This window comes from Amphiprion ocellaris, chromosome 3 (assembly GCF_022539595.1).
Source record: "Amphiprion ocellaris isolate individual 3 ecotype Okinawa chromosome 3, ASM2253959v1, whole genome shotgun sequence".
NCBI lineage: Eukaryota > Metazoa > Chordata > Actinopteri > Pomacentridae > Amphiprion > Amphiprion ocellaris.
The window spans coordinates 29,262,684-29,289,781 of NC_072768.1; the positions used below are offsets into that span (position 1 = coordinate 29,262,684).

Below are 27,098 nucleotides of genomic sequence, written 5' to 3' on the forward strand. Positions count from 1 at the left end.
ACTCAAAACTACTCTACGAGGGTGACAACTAGCGAGGAGATGGGAATTACACAGGAAGGATTGGATTATGGAAGCCGACTAAGGACAAAGAAGTAGAGCTAGCGGAAATATGGACATATGTAAATATGGAAACAGTACAGAGTTAATTCTACAAGAGCAGTAATTATCTACGGCAGAGAGTCAACACCAGGCTAGGAAAGTTCAAGACAAGAACGGGTTACATAAAAAATGTACTTAGCCGCTGATTGTGCACTAAAGATGCACATGGAAACACGATGCAGAAAACGCTGATTTAGCCCAACTCAGGAGCACAACACATAACTCAGGCTGAGCGTGTGCAAAACGTACACACTGAAAGTACTACGCTTGCTCAAACTAAAATGCAACAATACTGACAATTAAGTTAGGCTTCATAAATAAGAACAAGCTTGTGAATAAAGCAATACTCTACTGACAGCATGCCTAAGTATTTACAGTTTAATCCCAAATTATTCATACCCATTCCAAATTTTGATGTGCACAGATTTTTATTTTATTTATTTATTTTTGATCAACAGGTTTCTTCTGGCTGAAAATGTCATAAGCAAGTGACAAAAGATAATGAGATATTATGTAAGAGATGTTAGTGACAGATTTTATTTATTTCTAGAACAACCAAGACAGAGCATTGTTTTCACATCAAACACTGCAGCTCTTAAATACATCACTGAGAACACAACTAAAAACAGCATGGATGCAATTAGACTGTAAACAGCTGGTGTTGTAGAAGATTACCTACTAAGCAAATGTGGTTTAAATACAGGCCGATCTTTTCCTGTGAGCAGCTCTGTAGAGCTTTAGCAGCAGTTTGAACATGCAGCTGTAGCTGCAGTGGCTTGTTGTGATAAGACCCGGGGCTGCTGCCACTTCAGTGTGCAGCCAGTGGAAGTGAGTGACAGTGCAGCTTTGTACAGAGTAGATGGCTGCTGTGTGCAACAGCTGAAAGCAGAAGGTTGTTTCTTCCTTCCACTCTCTCCCTTTCTCTTTTAGCCTCCTTACCCTTCTCCATGTCATTCCTTCCATACCAGACATAACTTCTGGCCAGAAGAGTTACCCTTGTGTTTGTACTTCTCTGTAAAAGAACAGCCAAAGTCAGCATTCAGTTGTATAACACATAATTACAACAAGTTGTGGAAACATGCCCCCCTCTCTGCTCTCCTTACCGCAGCTAAATGTGCATTTGCATTTTTGCAGGCACAGATGTTGCTGAGCAGTTGTTGATGTGTGTTTGACTCACAGTTGTGGTGTGTTTCCTGTTGCAGCTGTGTGTCTACAGTATCTTACACTTCATCTGTCAACTTGATATTAGAAAATCAGGTAAGGTAACATACTCCGAAACTTCTAAACTTATTCTAAAATTGTCATTATTTCAAAATAATATAATATGAAGCCATATGTATACACCATTCTGTTTCTCAAATGTGTGATCGTGCGGTTGGGCCACATATATGAGCCTCATTTCACCTCCAAATGTTGGCTATAATTTCTCATAGAGTGCCAGGTGACATATATTTCTCATGAAGTAAACAAGGGTAATTTGAGTGAGACAATTTGAATTGTGTCAGGAGGAAATCGCAAGCGCAAATAATCACATCGGTGATGGCTGAGCTTCTCGTAGCTTCTTCAGTTCCACAGTCCAGGTATTGTTCATGCTGGTTGTCATAGTGTCATGGCTTACGGGGAGTCTGATTGTCTACCCGCTAATTCAGTACCAAGGTAATTCACTTCAATAATTATTGGATTTTTTTTCACAAATACTGATAGAACCTTTGGAAAGTATTAAAAAAATAGATGACACAAACAAATAATCAAACTGTTAGTAGCTACCTCTCTTCATTGTAGTCATAGGCAACAGCTACTATGTTTGAGAAGACAGGTAATTGCCTGAGGTGTTTGATTCTTTATAGTGGTGTGTTAGCGTTAGCTTAGCTACTTAGCTTTGACTATGTTTGCATCCATTACATAGCGGTTAAACAAATGCAATACATTGATGGTAATATCTATGTTGATCTTTATAGATGGTCTTAAGGCAAATTGCAAGGCAGTGGTCAGCTGTTGTCTGGGTACATCCGCAATCACGCTACTGATGGGACACAATTGTACCAGATTTCAGCTGAAGGCTGCTGTTCTGTCCAAATTGTCATGAAACATTGGCATTTTTATTGTGATATACCCACCACTGTTGTTAGCTTTTGTTTCAATAAATTGTTTGAGATGAGGAAATCACTACTGCATGCTTCTACTTCAATGCTCTACTTGCATGATATAATATCACTACAGCATGAACTTTCTCCATTTTCCATGAATTTCACCCGAACGTTGAATAACTTTTTGTGAGTACTGTATGTAGACACGTTGCGTAAGCACACTTCAATAATATATCTGCTGCAGTAGAGCAGTTTATCTATCTAGCTTGGTGTAGCAGTAAAAAAAACCCAACATATGCTGCTGATATGTTTAAGACAAAGAATCAGGTTGAAAAGCACAACTGATTATCTGTCAAAATGTGTGTACATAGAAGTGTGCACTGAACACTGAATAAAGTTTCTGTAGATTATAGACAAAACATGCATCTCTCATCGCAAATTTATTTTTAGTCACCCATAGTGCAAGAGTAAAAATACAAAACAAATGAACTTAAATAACTAAAAAGTAAAAGATTTTACAAAAAATATATATATATATATATATTTTCAGAAAAGGCAAAAGTAGTGGACAATGCAGTTTATTTCTGTGACAGTCGCTCCAGCACTGACACCATGTGTCCCATCAGTCCAACCAAGGTGTTTAAATTTCCATCCATCCTCTGGATGTTCTGGAGCATGACAGAGGTTAGCTCTTGGTCTCGTCTGATCTGTTCCAAGAACCATTCCTCTGACCTCTCCAGACACTGCAGCAGATCCACAGTAGCACTCCACTTAGTTTTTCCTGTATAAAAGCACCCAAAAAAAAGAATTAGTTGTTAGTAATTATATTATATATTCATGAACACAGTTAACTTAAAGTAAACATACCATTGTATTTTGCAATTTTAGGATGGGCTGAAAGATAACATATTGATCATTTTGATGTCTGCATAGTCCAAACAAATCTTACTTGATTTGGTCTGCTGAGAGGAGGAGCTGCAGGATGGGACCAGCAAGCTGCAGAGTAGTGGTCCTGGTAACTGGATCTCATCATCCAAGGCAGACAACTAAAGAAAATGAACAAGAAATGTTGTTGATAGCATCTGTATTATAAATAATTTTCTCCATTATTTAATTATTGCTTTGTCTATACAATGTTAGAAAGTGTTACAAAAAATGTATGTATTAATTTCCAACAGTGCTAAATGCCTTGCTTTATTTGAAGCACAATTAAAAGCCACCAAAAAAAATTGTGTTTAACAAATCAATGTATTGAATTTCCACATCTGCAAAGCTGTAAAATCACAGAACAATCGACATTTTACCTTGAAATTCTGAAAATAGCTGCACAATACCAGTACTCTTTACTTCACTGTGTTAATTTGGTCATTTGAATCAGTTTTCTATACTTGTATTAATGCTGCAAGACATAGTCAACATGTAAATTAGAATGTGTTACCAAAGAGTTTATTGGTTCTTCAAGGGACATTTCAATGATTACCATATAGTTCAGTAATATGGTTAAATGGGCCATTGTATAACAACGTGGGAGGTTTTGAATACAGGTCTTATAAGGAAATATTGCTGATGCTTTTTTCGGGTTTCAGAAGGCATTGTTTCATAGCTTGTTAGCTTACCAGTGGCTAACTGGTTAGCAAACAATAGTCAGCGCCAACCTCTGATCATTGATCCTGTGCCCGCACCACATTAGCTGGCATAGCGTTCATAATATTGATGTGGAGCTGTTGTAGCTGGCATATTCATAGTTGGCTAACAGCAGGGTGTTTGAGAAATAAAACTTACCAGGATCAGGATTGGTGGTCTGCATGGCGGACTTGTCGTGCATCACCTCCAGCATGACTGTGATGTTCAGAGCCCCAGCTGGAATCAGCAGGTCAAAATGGAATTGTTTTTGGCCAACCACTGCTACGTCCAAGCTCCCTTTTCTGGTCTAGTCATTTTTAAGCTTTTCAAGTTTATTGAGGAGTTAGTCGAGGCTCTGCTTGTACCCGGCTGTAGCCATCTCCCACTCGATTGTTTCAAACACCGGCTTGGTTTGAGAGGCTCCTTCTAACTCTAATTGAATTTCATATGAAGACCACAGTGCCAGGAAGCACTGGGTCTCTTCCTCAGACCACTGCTCCTTGGGTTTACCAGTTTTCAAAACACTAACATTAAACACTACTTGTTACGGTTTGTGGAAATTTGTGAATCCAAATGAGAATACACAGAACGGCACACAGGTGGGTATAATCAATCAGTCATTCTTTATTCTGATGAACAAATAATTTGCCACTAAGGCCAGAAACTCACTAAAGAAGAGAGGAGGAGGGGAAGGCAGGCTCCTGAGTCACAACAATCAGAACCTTGAGTTCTGACATTTATGTAGATGTTTGACATGTACCACCCACCTAAACATTGCAGGTCAAGCAACCCCCAACCCCCCATGGCAACAGCCACCCTCAGCAGGACAATGCACCTGGACATACCACAAAAACTGCTCAGGAGTGGGCCAGGGAATACAACAGAGCTATGGTGTTCACCCGGGTTCCACACTCCCCAGATCCAAATTTTATTTAGCATCTGTGGGATGTGTCAAGATAAGCCTGATCTAGGTAGGTCCCACCCTGCAACCCACAGGACCCACAGAATTCACTGCCACAATCCAGGTGCCAGCGAACATCCCCAGAGGTCCTGTGTCCATGCCCTACTGGGTCAGAGGAGTTTTAGCAGCATAAATGGGACCAACGAAATATTAGGCAGGTGGTCATAATGTTATGCCTGATTAGCCTGACTTGCAAAACATATTTCCAACTAATGTGCTGACTTGTTCAAAAGAGTCAAATGTAATGACTCTATCCCATTTGCTAACCAAGTGACAGATTAGCAAGTGGGATAGATACTATTGTTACATATACCCTTAATTATAAGCCAAACAGGTGATTTATTTTGTGACAAGCAAACTTTTTTTTACTCTCAGAGCTAGCCAGGGCAGTTAAGGTCAATTGTAACTGTTTAATTTGGCTTCATTTTTTTTTTTACCTAACTTGTGGCAAACATCTCTGTATGCAACATACACAGCATTCACACTAGTAACGTTAACTAATGTTACTGGAAGCCTCTAAAATCAGGCAGTCACAAGTATGCAGATCAACAACACCAGTGGAGAAAGATGTGCACCAAAGTGCTATTCACATTTATCTCTGCAACGGTTTTCCCTTTTCTCAACAGCAGTGTGACATGAAGGTGGAGAGAAGTGAAAATATCTAGGTGGATCTTAATTAAACTTCCTCCAGTTCTGACTGTGTTTAAAAATGTATAAACACACTACGGTGCAACAATTTCCTCATTTTATGGCTTCTTTTTACATGCTCCACTGCCTCCACTTGCATTGACACGGTCAAACTATTTTTCTATTTTACTGAATAAAAAAATAACACAAGCTAATCTGTCAAATGCTATTACTATTTTTTCACATCCTCTACAGCCTCCACTTGCATTGGCATTGTCAAACTATTTTATGAAAACAAACAAAAGCTAATATTACATGTATTATTTCATTATTTTTCCTGATGTTTTAGATTTTTACCATACTCTTGTTTCAGCATTGGTGTCCATATATTTAGTCAGGGATTGTGTCAAAGTCACAATTTTGGTATCATGACAACACCAACCCCAGTAATTCAGCTAAAGGGATTTTTTTCCTTGTTTGGACTAGGGATCAATCGATTATATGATATCTAGCATTTTTCTGATAACTGGTACCATTATTTGTATTACCTGATTATCCCTAAATTGATTAAATGTGCTCCTTTGGCTTACATTTAGCCAGCTATTTCTCTCTCTGCAGTCACTTCATGGTCTCATGCAATGTCCGTAATTGGTTGCATGTTGCAAGTAACAGCTGAAAGCTGATTACTGAACGCTGTTGTTTACCCAGCGGGGCAGAGATCGCATTTATGGTGAATATGGTGGTGCGTTTGGAAGGTAAGTTAGCAGACACTGATGAAGTTCTAATAAACACTGCAGTCTCACACAAACCTGCCTAGTTTCTCTGTTACACAGAAAACGCCCCAATAGTACACCTATTGGTGTCAGTGCAGCTGACACCATCAGGTGCCTCTTAGCCTGCAGCTAACACTATCTGGAGCACTATGACATCTTTTTAAAGTAATGTTAGCTTTACCACTCTGTTCTTACTGACAGACATGTCTCTCTAGCGGAGACACAACTTACAAAATGTGAACAAACTCTCCACAAATCAGGACATTACCTACTTTCACAGTTGCTAAGGCTGTGCTAACAGCTAGCAAATAAGTTAGGAGCCCCAGATTACCTTCAAACAATGTCTGAAAAACAGTAATAATTAATGCTTTCAAATATAGGCCTTTGTGGGCAATGTTTGTGGTTGAACAGAGAAAGATTAATAACTTAATAACTTATTGTGGACCACCAAATCAGCTTGATTATGTTAGCCACACAGTTACAGGAGTACAGTTGAGGTAAATGTCTCATTTCTAATATGTGAGCACTGCCCAAAAGTCATTACCTGCTGCAAAAGTTTCTGTAAAGGTGGCCTTGTGCTAGCTAAACCTCCACAATGCTTTTGACTGTGCAAACCCTGAAAACCACTTCATCCATCCACAACAATGAAGATTAAAACCTGACTAAAGTAAAATAAACAAAAACTATTCATTTAACAATTTTGATTTGACCATTAACCTTCCCATGGCAACTGCCTCCTCAAGTGTGCAGTAAGTAGTGAAATCAGCAGGCCCTAGCTGAACAATTGATAATAGTGTAATGTTTCATACTGAGATGTGCATGAGAACATGAGTTGAATAGTTGATATGTTTATGTCACCTCCACCTACTCCCTCTCAGTCAAGGGGTCCACCAGCAAGTAGTGTAGTGCTTACTTGTTTGACATACTTCCTGTAATCATCACAGCATCAAGGTATCTAGGTACCTGTTAAAACTACAGCATGTGGTGGTTAATCACAGCTCAATGGGCATATCTATTTAAAAGGACAACCTGTCACTCACACAAATATCCAAACAGCTAAAAAATACACATCTTAGCTCAGATGGAACAAATACAGCCCATCGCACAGTATTAGAGCTGCTATAACAATACAAACCTTAAGCACATGTCTCAGCAGCATTGCCATCTTAAGTGGCATAGCGTTTATCATACCACTCCAGCATACAGATAGTAGCACACGTAATAGCCTATAGTCCATGTCCATTTATGTTAAGGATTCCAGCAGTGTACTCGAACAAAGGCAGAGCTTTAAGTTGGTTCTGCCTTTTATGATTGCAAAATTTTCTCAGACTAACCTGTAGCTCTGCGCAAACATTTTTTCACACTGACATTTGTAGATGACAGGATGGATAGAGGTCGTAGAACAATAAATTGACAGCCTCTGTCTGCTACATTGTGATCTTGGTTTTAGGTCAGATTAAAAAAATGGAAACTAACACTGCTGAGTGTTTAAGGCTACATTGAAAAGTGCATCAAAAGTGGCTTTCTATATGTCTTTATACATATATATTAGTGCTGTCAAACGATTGCAATTTGTAATCCGATTAATCACAGGGTTGCTGTGGATTAATTTCGATTAATTTTGATTAAATATCATTCGTTTTTAATCTATATTAATCGCGTTCGTTTTGCGTGAGCAAACTGATTCAAGAAAGAAGGGAATATATATGCACTTAACATGTTTGTTAAACACCTGTGCTTCAGTGAAAAGAAACTCTTTCCTGTAAAGTGTTCATATTACTGTAAGTTGGTGGACTGTTCCGTCTTTTGGGGGTTTTTTGGCCCTCAAAAAGAGGGCCAACATACTGTTTAGCGCAGGGGTATTCAACTAAAATTCATAGAGGTCCAGTCAGAGAAAATTTATTAAAGCAAAGGTCCAGAAAATATTAATGTCTTACTTGAATTAGTGTGATATATGTTGATGTAACCTAGTAGTTTTATTAGTGTCTGCATGTAATCAATAACTGACCATCAAATCAAATAAATTCAGAAATTCAAAAACATTTAGTCAACATTTATTAATAAATAACTTTTGATATAACTGTACGTCTTAAAATGAAGTGGAAAAATAATGACTGAACAACCTGAACCAACCTTTATATATCTTTAAAAATACCTAAATCTCAAAAAAACTTAAACAGTTGAACACTTTTACATTTTTTTTCTGTCTTATATAACTCCCTTTATAGCCCTGCTGCTTAATGGGAGAACTGAGCTGCCAGTATTCTGAATTGTGGTCTGAACGGTGTCAGGGTTTTTCTCAAACACATTTGGAGCTCATTGGTGAGTCTGGAACCATATTTAATTTGGATTATATTCATAGCTGAGAAGCTGGCTTACAGCTGTATGTTGATCCAAGCATAGTCAACATGTGCAGGGCAACTTAAGACTATAAAGACTTAACGTCTTTATAGAGGGATCCTCCTTACCCAAGTCTGAATTTCAAAACCAAAGATGTGACCAGTAAATAGAACAAAGTGAATCCTTTGAATGCAAATTGGGTTTTTTTTTTTTGTTCGGAAAACTCAGTGTATCTTTTGATTTCCTGACTATCCATTACTGCTGCAGTCTGATAAAGCTATTTTAAATGCCGCTTTAAGACAGATGCTGGAATTTGCATCACACATAGGTGGAAATCCTGAATTGGCCCTAAGGAAAACTTGTCAGCTCAGAAATGTGAGAAATGTGGGTGGTTATTAATCACTCCTACAGTCATCCGATGACCATGGAAGCCAGACAACAGCTGAAGAATAGGACTGTCTTTTCACTGATGTCCTGCTGTTATCTTTCAGTTTGTCTGCAGTTATGAGAACAGATTCCCTCTTCATGGCTGCAGTGAAGCCTGATTTCAAAATTTAATGAAGAATTGCAATTTGAACATGACAAGTTACATATCTTGGACTCTCAGATCATCTCTCTCTGTCCCTGATTCCTGCTTATAAACCTAAGATCTGCAATCAAAAACCATCAACAAAAACAATTCGTGTATGGACTGAAGAAGTCACCTCAGCCTTGCAGGATTGTTTTGAGACCACAGACTGGGGGATATTTGCAGAAGGGGCAGACCTAGTGAGTCACACATCTGCTGTCCTCTCCTACATCAACTTCTGCTCTGAGAGTGTCACATAAACAAGGACTGTTAAAGTGTTCCCCAACCGAAAGCCATGGTTTAACAGCGAGGTGCCCTGCTGAGAGCGCGGGATGCTGCTTTCGAATCAGGAGATCAACAGGCCTATAAAGAGGCACGGCGGTCCCTCCAGAAAGGCATCAAAATGGCCAAGCGCAAATACAAACACTTTGAGGAACACTTTGACAAAAACAACACCCGGAACATGTGGCATGGGGTTAAGAGACTCACCGGCTATAAGGATGGTCACACGATGTCAGACTCCACAGACAGCACTCTACCAGACACACTGAACCAGTTCTTCGCTCGTTTTGACCAACGCAACGGACAGGCCCACTTTTTGCTGCTCATCCAGAGAGGGACGACACCCCCATCCAAATGTAGCAGCCTCAGGTCAGAGCCAACCTGAGCAGAGTCAACACGAGGAAAGCACCTGGTCCAGACGGTGTCACAGGAAGAGTGCTCAAGTCATGTGCAAAACAGCTGGCAGAGGTTTTCACCACCATCTTTAACCTCTCGCTACTCCAGTCTACAGTCCCCACCTGCCTGAAGACAGCCACCATCGTCCCTGTGCCCAAGAAGAGCACAGTGAGCTGCCTGAACGACTGTCGCCCTGTTGCTCTAACTCCTATCATAACCCAATGCTTTGAAAGACTCATGATATCTTCCCATATTAAGGCTGCTATTCCTGCTGACCTCGATCCACATCAGTTTGCATACAGGGCAAACGGGTCAACGGAAGACGCCATCATCACATCTCTCCACACAGCTCTCACACACCTGGAAGGGAGCAACACCTATGTGAGGATGCTGTTTGTGGATTTCAGCTCCGCCTTTAATAGTTTAAATCCCTTCTTGGTTTTTCATTTAGTCCTAGTTTATAGTTTATTTAATAGTGTTTAGTTGGATCTTTAGTTGATACTCTTGCCCCTCGTCTTAGTTCGGTCCAGTTTTTGTTATCCATTTGTTAAATAAATCCTTTCATGAATCCTGACTGGTCTCTGTCTAGTCTGCACTTTCTCCTTTGGGTTCTCACTCGCGCCGTGACATAGACAATAACGTCCAAAGTGAGGAGGTTCTTTTCTGTGGTCACAGAATTATTCACATCTTGTTTAAATAAGTCATGTGATCCTAAAACCTCCTTTGAATTCAGCTCTAACAGACAAGGGCCTGTCTAACTTGGTGTCTGTCTGTATGTGGAGGAGGGTTGTTTTGTCCTTTGAGTATGTGAGGAGATCTTGGACGACTCGTCTGCTTTCCTCTGACTTCCTGTTTTCTGTCCATGAATGGACCAACCACATCAGTGCATGAGTTGGAGCTGGTGGTGAGCCAGTTCTGTCTCTGTGACATGTCTGTAATTAGGCCGTGGTCTGAACAGTGAGCCAGTTATACACACTGCTGACTTGAAGAACATGAAGTAATATGCTCATCTTACAGTGGCTGTCTTCAAGCTGTACCGGAGAATCACTTTCTTCAGCTCCCACTGATCAGTTACTGCCACGTGCTGACCTGACATCTCTCCACCTGCATCTCTCCAGGACTGCAAAGTGATGTGCCTCAAAGCAAGTTTGATATAGGCAGACTTTCTTTGTGTCTCAATTTGCACATCTTCAATTCCTTTCCTGGACTCAACCAAATGAGACATCTTACCTCTGAGTTATTGTGTCAAACTGACATTAGTGAAATATGCTTGTGGCCCAGTGGTATCATTCGTCCATTGTTTTGTTACAGTGCAGCTGTATTGTATGCTCTCTGTCATATGAGCTGATACAGTATATATTTACTTATAATTGACTTGATGTGGCAAAATGTGACGAGTGTACAGATATTGTACATTATATTTTCTTTTGTAACCCAACACTTATGAAATATGAAAGAAGCATGACACATAAATACAAATCAAGAGTGACATATGTTATGACTGAGTGATAAATATACATTTGTCAGCAATTCTCCCGACATAGTGTGTATTCCATTCAACAGTGTCTCACCCCTTATGTCACGTGCACAGAAACTCCTGTAAAGGATACACCTTTACTTCCTACTGATAGGTACGCCAGCAAGCCTCTCTCCTTGTGATGGTTTTTTAGAAATTTGGATATCCTTTATGATGGCATGCCAAGATTGATGTCAGTGTCACAGGCAAGAGAATAGAGGACAGAGACAAGGAGGCTGAAATTAGTAAAATGAAATGTGCCTACTGTTTACACACAGAGTAAATTTAACAAACTGAGAGTACTTAAAATACAAGTGATGGCACTTGCCATCTGATATCTCTCCACTTGCATCACTCCTCCGCTGCTGGACGATGTTGGACTAATGATTATTAGAAGAAACAGATATGGGCCAGCATATCGCAGTGCAACTGTTGTGAAGTCGTAATCACACTTCTCTGATAATAGAGTAACTACTGCTAACAATGAAGTGTGTGTAGTATGGGTCTGCATGATATTGGAAAAAAATGACTATATTTTGTTTTTGTGTGATATGTTTTGCCGTATGAAAAAATCTGTTAAGTAGATGCAGCATGGGTGAATGTTACCCAATGCAGTCTGTGGTCAAAGCACTGCAGCCAGTCAGTCATTGCACATACTGGATGCCTTTTATTCAGGCTTCAAACAGCCACTGCTTCTCTTATCCCCTCTGCATTTTTTTTTTTTACTTGTATGTCTGGGAATTCAAACAGCAGCTTTTGAGATGTTAGTCATTAATAAAGTGGATGGTCAGACTTCAGTAGGAACCAAGACAAGTGAACCACAACTTTGGTGTAGCTGCATAATATTTCACTGTGACAGTTCTGTTTCAACTTGTACCATGCATTTTTCATATACCTCTAACAAGTACACTTGGGAAAAAAAATAGGTGCCTGGTGATATTATACCAATTGTCAAGCAACCAGATGTTTTAAAAACATTCTTTGCTAACTATGTTGATTGATATGTGTTTTTTTGGGGGGAAAAGTTACGGCATCAGTGGTTTCTCTCTGCTCTTTGGAACTTTTCTCAAATGGTGTAACACTGACAAAGGCAAACAATATAGTTTTTGCTTTGGATGGCATTCAGACCTGGCATGGTGCTTCATACAATTTGACTGCTGTGCTTATGCGTAACACAATATTGATGCAGATACAGTATATTGTCCAGCCCTAAAGCATACCTAAGGTAAAACAACCAAAGCACTAAATCAAAGTGTTCTGTCATTTTGTGGGAAGAGGAGTCAAAGTGTGTCCAGAGGATTTGGACATTCTGTTGTTTTTTTTTTTTTTTTTTTTAACAAATATCACTTTTAAAATGACTTCTATAGTTTTATATTTTTTTCTTTCCTGACTGAATACATTAATGGAGTTGAATGGTTTATTATATTCATTTTAATATGTCAGAGATCTGTTTTATATTTCCATTCATTATTTCCCAGCAGCAGCAGTGATGTGAAATTTACTTTGGTTCTGAAATACTTTCTCCTGCACAGTGAATGCTCACATTTCTCCTGTTTTTTTTTTTTTTTTTTTTTTTTTTTTTAACAGTTGAGCACCATGCGACTGAATCCCCAGCATGCTCCACTGTATGTAAGTATCTGTTGTTATCACACAGCATTATATTGAGCTGTGAAATACTGCACTGCTGCCTCATTTTGTGATAAAAGCCTTCTGGACAGTTACAGCACTCATTTTTACTGGGCTTTCTGTGCATAAACAGAAACATCCCTGCCATATCATTGCTCTCCAGTGGTTAGCCTGAACAGAGCAGATGCGGATCTTTTGGGACTGTATATTGTGGCCATTATTATGTGCCAGTAAGCTTAGAGTTCGCTGTCTTTCACAATTATTTAATGCTATTACAGCAGTTAAAGCAAAAAGTGACTAACCATTAGCTGCTACATTATGTAATTAGTCATACTCAGATGTGAACACTTGTTTTAGAAGGTACAGTCTACAGAACAAACCCATTTTCTCACCTGCGACGTTATAAGAAATGCTTCAAGTTTGAAAGAGCAACAGAGACCACAGTAAGAGGATGAGTCAAAGGTCAGGAACAGGGCATTCACTTAGTACACAAGAGTTCACATCCTGTGTGGGATGATTAGTAAGCTACAGTTGCGGGTAAAATATACATTTTCTCGGTATCTGGGTTATTACAGTAAGATAATGTAGTTTCAAATCATTTGACATTACAGCTATACTGCAGAGGAGTGTATTTACTTCAGTTTTATACTATAAGTCCGTCTCCCAGCCGAAACAAGTAGCTTGCAGTAAAAATCAACTTGGAGAAAAACAGCAATTAAGATGCAGTGAGGAGGACCTTGATTAATGCCAATTTAGTTTGTATGATTTCTGATTGTGTCAGTTTTTATAGCTGGCTTGCCTTATCACTAGTTATTAGTATTGTGACTCTGGTGGCCTACAAGTTGGGTTTCAACATAATATCATGACTACTAACAACCCTTTACAATTGCTCAGTCTTGCCTGTAAATACTAATTCCTCAAGATCTGGTTTGACTCGTACTATGGTTTGTGCTGCCTCAAGCTGCACACAAGTCAGCCATCTTTTTTCCAGTGCAGTCTTCTGAGAGTTATGGCCAGTTGCCCTGTCCAGCTAAGTGTGAAAGCTTACAGTTAAACAATAGTTTAATACTTGATTATTTCTTTCAGCAACTGATAGATTTTTCATCTGTCACAAAAGTCAGTTGCAGCCCTACATGCAAACATGCTAAACCATAATGAAAAAAAAAACATCAGCATGTGAGCATTGTCATTGCAAGCACGTTGGCATGCTGACGTTAGTTCAGGTAGTGTTGAAGTGAATAAGTGGGTGACTTAACAAGTTAAAATTTCTGTTTATACTTTTCTTAAAAACTATAGGTTGTACGTGCCAACACTAATTCTGAGGCAGTATGAGCTCTGCATTCATAGTTCATACTGCAGGACATCCACTATGATATGTTTATATAACACGTACAACACTGTCTGAGTTTAAAAGCTGTAATCTGTATGCACATCCGTGCTGAGTGTGTGTGTGTGTGTGTGTGTGTGTGTGTGTGTGTGTGTGTGTGTGTGTGTGTGTGTGTGTGTGTGTGTGTGAGCTCAGACATTCCTGTGTGCTATTGTTAGTCTGTGTTTGTGTGGTTGTGGCCATTAACAGGCTCGTAACTCCATGTTTAGCAAAAAGTATGCGTTTCACTGAGGGGAAGGACATAGCTGCAAGAGAATATACAAACAGTGACACCGCTCCAAGCATGTCCTTAAAGATTGAATTATATAGTTTGTTTCTTCGGTGGGGATGACTGCTGGCACTCACTTCAGTGTGCTGAATCTGCTATGTAGTGGTGATATGCAGGTCACACCTCTATACATATATGCCAGTATATTTTTGAAAGCGTGGAAACTGTCCAGAAGTTTAGTGCCAAAACCTCAGTGTTAATCACACCATTGATTTCTATAAGCAAAATAAGTGAAAAACAAGTGTAATGAGCACGGACTGAAGGCTTATTGTCTGCTGTAGGTTATATTTCAGCTAAGCCGAGTTGCTGTGAAAGTGTGGGGTAATGGGGTTAAGTGAGTGGTTGAGGTAGAGATGGCAGGATAGCAGATGGAGAACAGACAAACAACACATTAGAGAACAGTGAACATTTTGAAAGTTTGTGAGGCCAGCGACTGCAGATCAGAGACATGAAGCTCCAGATCCAGGAGACACCTGCTGAATCAATGGACACAGAAGTACAGCAAGACAAAAAGTCATTGACATATTATGGTGATATACAACCTTGTGAAGAAAGAGAGAGGGGAGAGGAGCACAGTACATCATGGGAATCCCCTTGGCAGTCTAAACCTGTAGCAGCATAACTACTGGGTTCTACCTCTCGAACCCAAACTGGAAACTAATTCCACACCAGAAGAGCTGATAAATGAAGGATCTGCCCCTCATTCTATAGGATGTTCCTGATTCCTGACAATATTACACAGGTGATAGGAGGACGTACCACAGACGGTTTTCTGTCAGTTTTATATGTGCATTTATGGACAAATCCTGGTCAAAAATAATTCCAGATTCCTCACAGTAGAACTAGGGGCCAAGGCACTGCCATCGAGAGTAACTATCTGGTTAGACAGCATGTTTCCGAGGTGTTTAGGGCCAAATACAGTAACTTCAGTTTTGTCTGAATTTAGGAGAAAATTACAGGTCATCCAGGCCTTTATGTCCTTAAGATATTCCTTAAGTTTGACTAACTGATTGGTTTCATTTGGCCTTATAGATGAATATAACTGTATGTCATCTGCATAACAGTGAACATTTATGTAGTGTTTCCTAATAATATTGCCAAAGGGGAGAATGTACAAAGTAAATATGGGTCCTAACACAGAACCCTGTAGAACTCTACAGCTAACTGTGGTGTGGAAGAATCATCATTAACGTGAAAAAAACTGGAAGCTATCTGATAAGTTTGATGTAAACCAGTTTAGTGCAGTTCCTTTAATCTCAAAACATGTTCTAGTCTCTGAAAAATGTCATGATTGACTACGCAGCACAGAGATCCAGTAGATAAGAATAGAGACAAGTTCACTGTCTGGGGCTATAAGAGGATCTTTGGTGACTTTCACCAGTGTTGTTTCTGTACTATGATGCAAGTCCTGACTGAAACTCTTCAAATGAACCATTTCTGTGTGTTACAGTCCAGCTGTCTAGGAGGAGCTAGGTGTAACAAAAACAGCAGACGGACACTGTCTACCAGAGTGAACAGCAGTGATTTATTGAAAGCGAGGTCAAAAGGGTACTATGTAAATAAAAGAAATAAATAGAACCAAAAGAGGACTTCTTCAAGATGAATTAGGTCGAAACTACTTAGCAAGAAAATAACTACAAAACCAAAAACTTAACTACTCTAACCAAATCGAAATACAAACGAAGAAGCACCCCAAAGTAAAGGACTATGAATGTTGTACTTATACAAAAGGTTTTGACAGTCAAATTCACTTCACAAAAAGCTGCCACAGAATGCTGGGCGGGAAGTCCTATGTGTAACTTTATTGGAAGCTGGAGTGACGTGTGACCCAGTCAAGTTTCAGCTCCTTAGAGGGTAGGTGGGACATCAGACGGAAAGATGAAGGGCTAATCAGAGCACAGGGTCTGGTTTTCAAGGTTGTACAGAATGGAAATTATTGACATGAAAGGGGAGAGGGAGTGCAGTGACCCAGGGCCATAACACTGTGCAGAGGATCATGTTATTGGCTTGCAACAGCTTTTCTAAGAATTTTAGAAAATGAAAGGGAGCTTTCCAGAGTACACTTTTTGAATAGTGGTTCAATTACAGCAACCTTAACAGCCTGCTGTATGCAGCCTGTTAATAAGGAGCGGCTGATGATGTCTAATACTGGAGTATTAATTAAAGGAAAGACATCCTTGAACATGTTGCTGGTTTAGAGGAATTGACTATCAACATGAGCTCTGAGAGAAGCAGAGAAGCAGTCCAAGTCTAAGTCAAATCAGGGGCCTAGGGTTAGGGTTAGGTAGGGGTGGGCTGGAGTCTATCCCAGCTGGCTTAGAACAAAGGCAAGGTACACCCTGGACAGGACACCAGTCTATCACAGGGCTACATAGAGACACTACCAAGGACAGTCATATTCACACCTACAGATAATTTACCAATTAACCTCAGCATGTGTTTGGACTGAGGGAGGAAGCTGGAGCACCTGGTGCAACCCATGCAGGGAGAACATGCAAATTCCACACAGAAAGAACCCAGGCCCGCGCACATACACACACACACACACACACACACACACACACACACACACCACACACGTGTGGTGAATGAATATATATCTATATCTATCTATATCTATATCTATATCTATATATATATATATATATATATATATACATACATACATACATACATACATATATATATATATATATATATATATATATATATATATATATATATATATATATATATATATATATATATATACATACATATATATGTATGTATGTATGTATGTATATATATATATCTTCACACATTCTGTCACAGTCTAGCTTTTAGACTGCTGCACAACTAGCCTCAAATCGCCTTGCACAACACCAGGTTAGCGCCATAGAATTAGCAGTTTTTCCTGACCTGTAGAGCTGAGAGATAGAGGCTGTTATAGAGAGTGATTGTGTCACGGTTTGGGATATATCCCAGAACCTTGGTGTTGGCTAGTGTTCTCCCCTGCAACTGTTATGATGGGGAACGCACCTGTAGGTTCCTGCCGGCATGTACTGTGAATGAGTGAGTGTTTATTAAATGTTCTGCAACTGCTACCAAGTGTGCGTGCATTATTGCTTCGAGGTTATAACAGAGGCTAACAAATCTGTCAGTCTCTCTGAATGCTGATTTGTGAATCTGTCTCTCATCACAGGGAGAATGTGTGTTGACTGTTCAGCTTGATCACGAAGACATGAACAATGCTGAGGAAGAGGAAGAGGTGGAGTTTTATCTTATATTCTCAGGATCCACCCAAAGGCATGTGAGCAGCACACTGCCTGTCAACCACTTCACACTGCAGGCTGTGTGTCCAGGTACAACAGACCCACACACACAAAATGTATGACTGTATTGAAAATCCGGGTAATTTGTCAGGCCCATATTAATAACAGAACAAATGTCCAGCTTCTCTGCTTAGACTGTGTTATAAGACAGAATGTATTAGCAGCACTCTGAAACTAAATACAAGGCTGCTATTGTAATTGAAGAGGCACAGCAGTGTGAAAATAAAACAGGTTTGTATTACACATGTATTTTGCCCCCCTTATGTATGTTAATAGGGTGGACAAAATACTTGGAACACTTTTAAATGTAATGCAGTCAAGTACAACACCATCCACTATGACCTCAATAATAAACATGAGAATAACTGTCACATTTTTGACAATGTCAGCACATAATGAAAATGTAGAAAGCTTTATAAAAATAAGGATTTGTGTCAGAGCTGTTGTACTGGGTTGCATTAGATTTCACAGGTCTACCCAGAGAAGTGGCCGGTAAGGGTATGCGCCTCTTTTGGGCTGGGTATTATAAAGTGCCACCTCCTGTGTGGTTGGCGGGCCACTATTGAGTAAGTTGCTTGGGTGTGGTTGGTGTCTGAGTCATGTGCACATCTCGTATCTTGTCTCAGAGAAAAACTATTGAATTAAGATTCATTTGTGGATATTGCATTTTCTTTATCAGCTGATTCTGACTCATCCCCCTTTCTGTTAGCAACAGTACAGCAACTATCTCCTGACTTTCCTTCTGTTTTGGTTGATAAGCAGCAATGTCTTTTGCTTTCTGCCAGCGTGAGGAGATTGATTGACAGAATATTATAACTCACGTTGTAAAATGTGGACCTGAAAATGATAGGTGTGTGTGTGTGTGTGTGTGTGTGTGTGTGTGTGTGTGTGTGTGTGTGTGTGTGTGTGTGTGTGTGTGTGTGTGTGTTGTGTGTGTTGTGTGTGTGTAGCCCATAATATGTGCGAGCAGGTCTTGGTGACGTTATGTTTGGCTCGGCCTGATGGACCGGTGGACACCCAATCACAAGAGACTTTCAACTTCGTTCAGGTAATGGTGTTGTCCTTCTACTGCATTAGACAATGCACTTCTAACTCCAGCCAACCAAAAGGATAAAAGGAATTAATAAGTGACAAAGTCCTAAGCTGTTCAGTTATGAGCAGTACAGACTTTGTATTTCTATTGTTGCTGTTAATCAGTTTTGGAAATATATCTGGAGATTGTCGGAAAGTGTTGCACAGAGCTGGTGCTTCAGGCCATCATGGTTTGTATTTATTCTTTTTTTATGCATCTCTTTTTAATATTTAGTGTTGTTTACCACTTATACAGTACTGGACCAAAGGACTCACATGACCGAAAGTGAAATGTTTAAAATGGCAGACACCGGTTTACAATGCACCTTGGGTAACACCGATGATTGCTTCGATGCCATATGGACCTGCCAGTCAGTTCACTCTCTGTGGATAGCAGTGTTCGAGAAACTTTTCACTATCCTGACCAGACTTGGCCTAATTATTGTTAATTTCCCCTCTCAAGGACACTAGAGCATCTCTTCTTCTGTCAAATTTAAAGAATCAGTTAATCCAAATTACTCTTAAATTTAATTTCAATAAAAGCAAACATTTTCATATATTTTATAACCTTATATCTCAATCCACACACTTTTCCCTCCTAACCCCCATCTCAATCTCAGTCCAGATGATAGCTGAAATTTGTCAACCTTGTCATCTTAAAAGTAATCTTATTGTACGGATTACTTTGTTCACTTCATATATAGACTGAACAGTACCATTTTTAATGTTGGATGCCAGGCTACATGTGTCAAACATAGCATCTGGTCTCGTTTGTCTAGCAACCCACAAAATCTGTCCTATGTTGGACCTGAGTTGTTCTCTCCCTGACTCATTCAATGGAGCATCTCTCTATATAGCACGTGCTGCCTGTAAACGAACTGGTTGTAGGTTGTCGATGTCACTGTGCTGATGCACCTGCACTACACCACCAACAGCAGCAATGTCCATTCCCACATATGAAAAACTCTCATGTTGTTCACAACCCACATGAAAAGCAGACTTAAGCACAGAGATAACATTAGTTACAAAGTGCTCTGATCCTCCCCAAAGAAAATCATCAACATGGCATGCCAGTACTCCTGTGACCTCAGACTGCTCATTCTGTCAATAGAACACTGCAGGATCAATTTGTGACATTTTACCACCAGTGTTCAGCATGAGTTCTTTGACCTTGTTGTACCAGTAGAGGGAAGCGTCTGCAAGTCCATACACACATTTCTTTAGTTTCCACAGAACATTGCCCATGCCTGTTTCAGGTGGGGGACGAATGTAAATGTCTCTTGACAGTTCCATGCCCTGCAAAAAGGCAGACTTAATGTCCATAGAATGAACTTTCCATTTCTTTTGACAGATCACAGCTAACAGCAGCCTGAGTGACTCTGATGCACATGTGGGAGAATCTTTCTGTAACTCCTGAATATTGACTTCTTCAAAACTCTCGCCACAAGGCGTGCTTTGGGAACAATACCATTATAAGTTTCTTTTCAGTGTACAGATCCATCTAGTAGAAACACATTTTTGATCTTTGTCTGTGACTTCTTCATAAACATTGTTGTTTTTCCAGTTTTCAATCTTGTGCTGTTTAGCAGCATCAAAAGAGATGTCTTTGGTAATGAGTACATCAGCATCAGTGTTTTCACATTCAGTGTGAAGGTTTTCAACATGTGACATGTCTAATGCTTGCTTTTGTCCCTCACTGCCATCAGGTTCAAGATACTGCACATTGTACCAGTTTTTATACTGTCCCTTGGCTTTTCCTGCTCTGCCTAAAACTCTGGCAGTGTGCTGAACACCATCATCCCTGTTTGTAAATGTGACTGTCTGACCTGTTCTCAGTTTGATATCAGTAGAACTCACTGTATTAGTTGTATCACTCTCTGTTTCAGTATACGTCTCAGTTCGTCTCACGTTTTCTCTCTCATCTGTCTCTGTGTTTTCAGGGATTTGCTCTTCTCCATTAACACTCTTTTCATCATCTGAACTCTCTGACACATCAGTGTGTACCATGTTTTCATTTTCTTTACCATTTTCAGGAATACTGGGCAGTACAGGTTTATCCTCATCCTGTGTATTTACTTTGCTCAGCTTGGACTGGTGTACTCTGACAAGAATCCCACCATGTCTTATGAACACCACAGCGCTGTCCTGACCAATAATTACACCAGGACCCTTCCACTCTGTATTGTCTGCTCACTTGTAGTACACTCTGTCTCCTGTCTCATACTTTTCATCTGTAGGCCTGAGCTGCACGCATAGTGCCCTTCTTAATCTTTTTGAGCTCTCTACCTCTGTGAAAGCTCTCCTGGAAGCATGTAAATACCACTAAATAATGCCCTACTCTAGTACTCATAGTAGTGCCCTCTAGAGCAGGTACATTATCAACCAAAACAGAAGGGAGATTAGGACTTTGACCAAACACAAGCTGGTATGGGCTATAACCATGTACATTGATCATACTGTTTTTAGCCATAAGAGCCCAGTCTAGAGCAGTTGGCCAACCACAGCTATTTTCCTTTTTCACCTTCAGGAGGATTTCAGTCAGTGTGAAGTTGTGTCTCTCCAGCAGCCCGTTACTCCAAGGACTGTATGCCGCTGTAGTCTTCGTCTCAGTGTTGAATTTCTCTGCCATGTCTCTAATCTCCTCATTGTTGAACTCTCCACCGTTGTCCGTGTAGATGGGGGCACCACGGACACTTATCCAAGAGTGAATGAAGGAGTTGACAATCTCTGAGGGTTTCTTGGTCCTCACAATGTTTCCGGCACTAAAACGTGTGAAGTGGTCGATGATGTGGAGGTACCATACGCCGGGTTCCAGTTCATGTAGATCCTTTGCCACAGATTCATTGTATTCCGAGGCTAAGGGCAAACCAACCACAGGTTAGGGCTTGGTGCTACTGTACCTCAGACATATCTCACAATCACGAATGATTTCCTGCAGAATGACGACAGTCTTTGTCAGTATTTCCAGAGCTTTGGATGAGCCTCTGCAGCCAGTCTGTAGAGGCATGGCCAAACTGCTTGTGAAGCTTCAGGAGAATTTTATGCTTCTCTTTTGTAGACATCTCTGCTGTGACTATGAGAACTTCACTTTCATTACAGCTCACTTCTGCATTTGCATCTCTAATGTCCACACAATAGTGTCCTGAACTAGTGAGTGCAAGAGGCACTGGTTGCTTGAACATGACAACTCTGTCATTCTCCATGTCTAAAACAGTTCCTGCTCTCTTTAGAGACAGTTTGCTCAGCAGTAAGGGAATATCAGCAGGAATAACTTCAGTTTCGATGTGGCATTTTGTTTGCCCGATCTTGGCAGGAAGCTTCACTCTTCTGTTGGTGTGTATCGCTTGACCATCTCCAAATCTAAAAGGTATGTAGCTTGGAAATTCTGTTTGCAGTAGTTTGTTAATTTGGCTTTGGCTCAGGTCTTTTATGTAACTATCCAGCCATTTCTCACCACAAACGGTACGCATGCATGCAGTATCAATGATAGCTGATCCCAGTGATTCAGCTAGGAAGACCTCGGAGTCCGTAATTACTGCTTTGGTAAACGGTGTAATATTACACTCCTCCACATTTTCGTCTTCTCTCAATTTAACTTCATTCCTCCGATGAAGACAGTCTTTAGCCCAATGGTACGTGCTCTGGCAAATAGCGCATTTTGTTCACTTACCATATTTGTCGAGTGGATTAGTACCTTTCAGTGGCTGCCGCTGTCCACTTTGTGGCGGGATCTGTCTGAATTTGCCCTGTGGTCTTTGCTCCATGAAAAAGGCAGCATCTTGAGTCTCGCTGCCATCGCTTACTCCGGTAGTTTTTCCTCCGAAAATCCGATTCAGAGCTGACTTCATAGACGCGAATGTTAAATCTGTGCATGCTGTGAGTGCTAGCTGCCTACTCTTCTCCTCGAGACAAGCCGTGTCCAGGAGTTTAAATGCTAACAACATCAGGCAGGGTCATGTTGTACTTCTTCATGTGGTTATATCTTTGCTCGAAGTCTATGTAGTCCGCCATGGACACTGCACTGTCTTTGGATATCGAGTCAAAAGAGGAGTATGCTTCATAAGTATGGTCTTTTTCTTCTCTTAAGAATACCACGTCCAGCTTAACAAGCAAGGTTTCCATACCGTTATCTTTGTTCAGATCATCCGCGGGTATTTACAAAGTAGTCTCCCTGGCTCTCCCCTCAAGCCCCAGCACCACCGCGAGTGCCTGCTTCTTTTTGTCCTAGTCCGTAAGAAGTCTCCAAATACTGACTTCATTTTTCCAGCACTCATATGGCCTGGCTTTGTCAAACTTCGGCGGTACTCTGTAGTTGGTAACCATCCTCTGCTACCATGTAAATGCCAAAAACACGACGTTCTTGGTTTCCGACAAAGTTTATTTCACTGCCATGTTCTTTGCCATGCAAAACAGTAACAGAGAGGTCTCGCAGACTCTCGCAGTGTCACACAGTAAGTTAACACAGCTGACAACAAAAAAATGATTGAACAATAGAGAAGATGCTGTATGAGATTATTAAAAATACTGTACTGTAGATCACAGCTCTGAGCTTGTAGAAAGAATGCAGATGTACAGTAGCAGAAAGGGCCTTTTTGAGTTGTTCAGAATAATGACATTGCATTATAATCTTGTGTGTTCCGTGTAGGACTTGGCACTTGACATGGCCCACTTCTTGATTGGTAGCACAGCTCCACAGGAAGCATCACTATTGGATGATGAGCAGGTAAATAAAAGGAATCTTAAGGTTATAAACATTTTTACAGACACTTGAAAAGAAGCATATTTTAATTCAGTGTGTGTAAAATGTGTTTTGAGGTGATGCCTTGTTTTTCATACTGCTTAATTTGTTCTTTGATATTAATTTTAGGTGTGTGTGTGTGTGTGTGTGTGTGTGTGTGTGTGTGTGTGTGTGTGTGTGTGTGTGTGTGTGTGTGTGTACACCGTTATTCACCAAACACCATTTCTTCCAGAAATTGTTGCAATTACAAATGTTTTTAGCATACACATGTTTATTTCCTTGATGTGCACTGGAAAAAACACAAAAAAGCAGAAAAAAAAGCCAAAATTGACATAATTTTACACAAAACTCAAAAAAATTTGCCGGACAAAATTTTTGGCACCCTCAACTCTATATTTCGTTGCACACTCTTTGGTAGAAATAGCTAAAACCAATTACTTCAAGCTTCTTTTGGACCACTCTTCTTTTGCAAACTGCTCCAGTTCTCTCAGATTTGAAGGGTGTCTTCTTGCAACAGCAATTTTGAGATCTCTCCATAGGTGTTCAATGGGATTTACATCTGGACTCATTGCTGGCCACTTCAGAACACTGCAGCGCTTTGTCTCCAACCATTTCTTGATGCTTTTTGAGGTATGTTTCAGGTCATTGTCCTGCTGGAACACCCATGACCTCTGACGCAGATCCAGCTTTCTGACACCAGGCCCTACATTGCAGCCCAAAATATTTTTTGATAGTCTCCAGATTTCATGATTCCTTGCACACCCTCAAGGCACCCAGTGCCAGAGGCAGCAAAACAACCCCAAAACATCTTTGAACCTCCACTATGTTTGACCTTAGGTACTGTGTTCTTTTCTTTGTCTTTCTCATTCCGTTTTCTGTAAACAGTAGAATGACATGCTTTTCCGAAAAGATCTACCTTAGTTTCATCTGTCCACAAAATGTTTTTCCAGAAGGATTGAGGCTTATTCAGATACATTGTTGCAAACTCCAGTCTGGCTTTTTTATGTCTATCAGCATTGGGGTTCTTCTCGGTCTCCTGCCATAGCGCTTCTTCTCATTCAGATGACGACGTATGGTCCGAGGTGACACTTATACCAAAAACATTTGTGATTGCAACAATTTCTGGGAGAAATGGTGTATTTTCTGGAAAAATTCCAGGGGTGCCAATACTTTTGTCCATGATGTCACATAACTGATCAGCAGGCAAACACATGTTTTCAGGAAGGGAGATGGTGCGAAATAAAGGAAGAATTGATCAGGCAAGTGACCTCATTCTGTCTATGTGTTAGATTCCTTTAAAAGAATGTGAGAGGTTGGATGAGAGCCTGGCCCTGGCCCTCAAACACATCAGCCTGCCCCACCACCGGAGTGCACCAGGCGCCCTGTCACAGACAGATATAGACAGACAGATGGATAACCAAACACAGACTGTCACAGTGATGGACACGTGTACACAAGTGAACTCTCACAGAAATGATGCAGAGATTCACCAGGAAACGTGGATGGACATCTCGCCATTGCAGGACAGCTGCCCTGGTGAGTTTGCATGCTTTTATTTTGGATTTTACTGTCAGGGTTTGCTTGAGCCATGTTTATTCCAATGTGTTTCTATCCCAAGACATTAATGCACTTTCATCTCTTGATGTGACTGATGGATCTAAAAGGCAGGTTTGTGCTGAGGACGTGTAACCTTGCTGGGCCAGTGTTGTTACCTGTTGGGTCAATTGATCAGTTTTGCTCTCTGAACGTTACTCTATGACTGTGACTGCTAAAGTTCCAGGACTGAACTTTCAATAATATGCAACACTTGAGAAGCTAGGCTTTTGAAGAGGTTGTTGATTGTTTTCACTTATACATATAGGTACCTCATCGGCAGCCATATTAGTTCGAGAAAGCTGCACCTCCTAATGCTTTTTTCTCTATCAGGGCAGGAAATGTATCTTATACTCATTTTAGTATGTGGCACCACTTATCCGATTTCAGTCTGCAAGGCTGTAGTCTAAGCAAAGTAGCCCAAGTCTCCTGCTCCCTAGCCAGTTGCTCCTGAGGCATCTGAATACACTTCATAAGGGATACATAGTTCATCGAGCTTAATTGTGATCTGCCTGTGTTTTCTTCCTAATTGGTCACATCCAAGATAGCTGCATGTGTGTCCAGGTAGCATCCTGTTAAGTAGTCACCTCTACTGGATCATTTCTTAAGTAGCAATTGTTACACTTTAATCTCTCACCTTAAATCTCAGTTCCTTACTCTGTCTTTGGAAGTCTAGACGGTCTAAACTTTTCCTTTGGTTCACTACGAATGCTTTATTTAACTTCTCACCTCTGACACTTTTCTCCTCCCATTCTTCAGCCATATGAAGTCAGTCTCACTGCCAATTGGCAATTGGAAGTTTACCTCTCTTTTTGGGAGCATGTGATGATGCTGACAAGCAGCTAGCTGGTTGAAGTATCTCATGAGACTAGTGATGATGCTGAAGGTTTTGAATCAGTGCTTATAAGTACCACTCCCACCAGTGAAGCAGCCACATGGTTACTTCCACAGACCATGGACGACTTGTCGTCATTGATGGAGCCATGAATTCTGCTCTCTATCAGAAAATCCTCCTGGAGAATATCATCAGTTCATGACCGAAAGCTAAAGTACAAATGAGTTCTGAAGAATGACAGTGACCCAAAGAACAAAAGTAAGTCCACCTCTGAGTGGCTCAAAAAGAACAAAATTTAGGTTTTGGAGTGGCCCAGTCAAAGTCTGGACTTGAATCCAACTGACATGCTGTAGCAAGACTTTAAAAGGACTGTTTGGGATTGAAAATCATCTAATGTGGCTGAATGAAAACTGTTCTGCAAAGAAGAGTGGGTCAAAATTCCTCCATGGTGATGTAAAAGACTGATCACAAGCTGTAACAACTATTGAACTGCAGTTGTTGCTGCCAAGAGACCAACCAGTTATTAGGTTTAGGGGGGCAATTACTTTTTCCCAGGGGTGATATAGGTGTTTTTTTTTTTTTTTTTTTTAATCAAATCTTCTATAAATGACCATTTAAAACAGCACTTTGTGTTGTGTAGGTTATCTCTGTATAATATCGAAAAAGTGTGACAAATATGCACAAATAGAAGACACCTGTAAAATACTTGTAACCCACATAAATATATATATATATTGTTCTGTTGCCATCACACTGGCTTTGTTTTAAATTGGATGTGTTATGTATTCCAAGTAATTCATCACTAGGATCACGAAAATATAAGGAAACCATATGTCAGCTGGTAGGACAATTGCATAATGATCATTGTCATCATCATTTAATTTCATATATTTATGACTGGCTGGTACCCACATTTTAGTGAATATTTCTATCACTTTTCTTGTGAGCTTCTTGTGTTTCTTTCATCTCTCTGCCAGGAGGTGTCTGACTCTTT

General features: G+C 40.3%; 1 protein-coding gene across 6 annotated transcripts in view; it reads left to right on the plus strand.

Annotated features, from left to right (window-relative positions):
• The window catches only part of LOC111581999 (A-kinase anchor protein 13-like), a 119,850-nt gene that overhangs the window by 16,765 nt on the left and 75,987 nt on the right, over positions 1 to 27,098 (plus strand). For all 6 annotated transcript variants that reach the window (XM_035957334.2, XM_035957336.2, XM_035957335.2 and 3 more), the window contains exons 2-6: positions 12,860 to 12,901; positions 17,738 to 17,897; positions 18,818 to 18,915; positions 23,584 to 23,661; positions 24,966 to 25,212. In XM_035957334.2, the coding sequence (XP_035813227.2) occupies positions 12,869 to 12,901; positions 17,738 to 17,897; positions 18,818 to 18,915; positions 23,584 to 23,661; positions 24,966 to 25,212 (616 nt within the window). In that variant the 5' untranslated portion in view covers positions 12,860 to 12,868. The remainder of the gene's footprint in view (positions 1 to 12,859; positions 12,902 to 17,737; positions 17,898 to 18,817; positions 18,916 to 23,583; positions 23,662 to 24,965; positions 25,213 to 27,098) is intronic.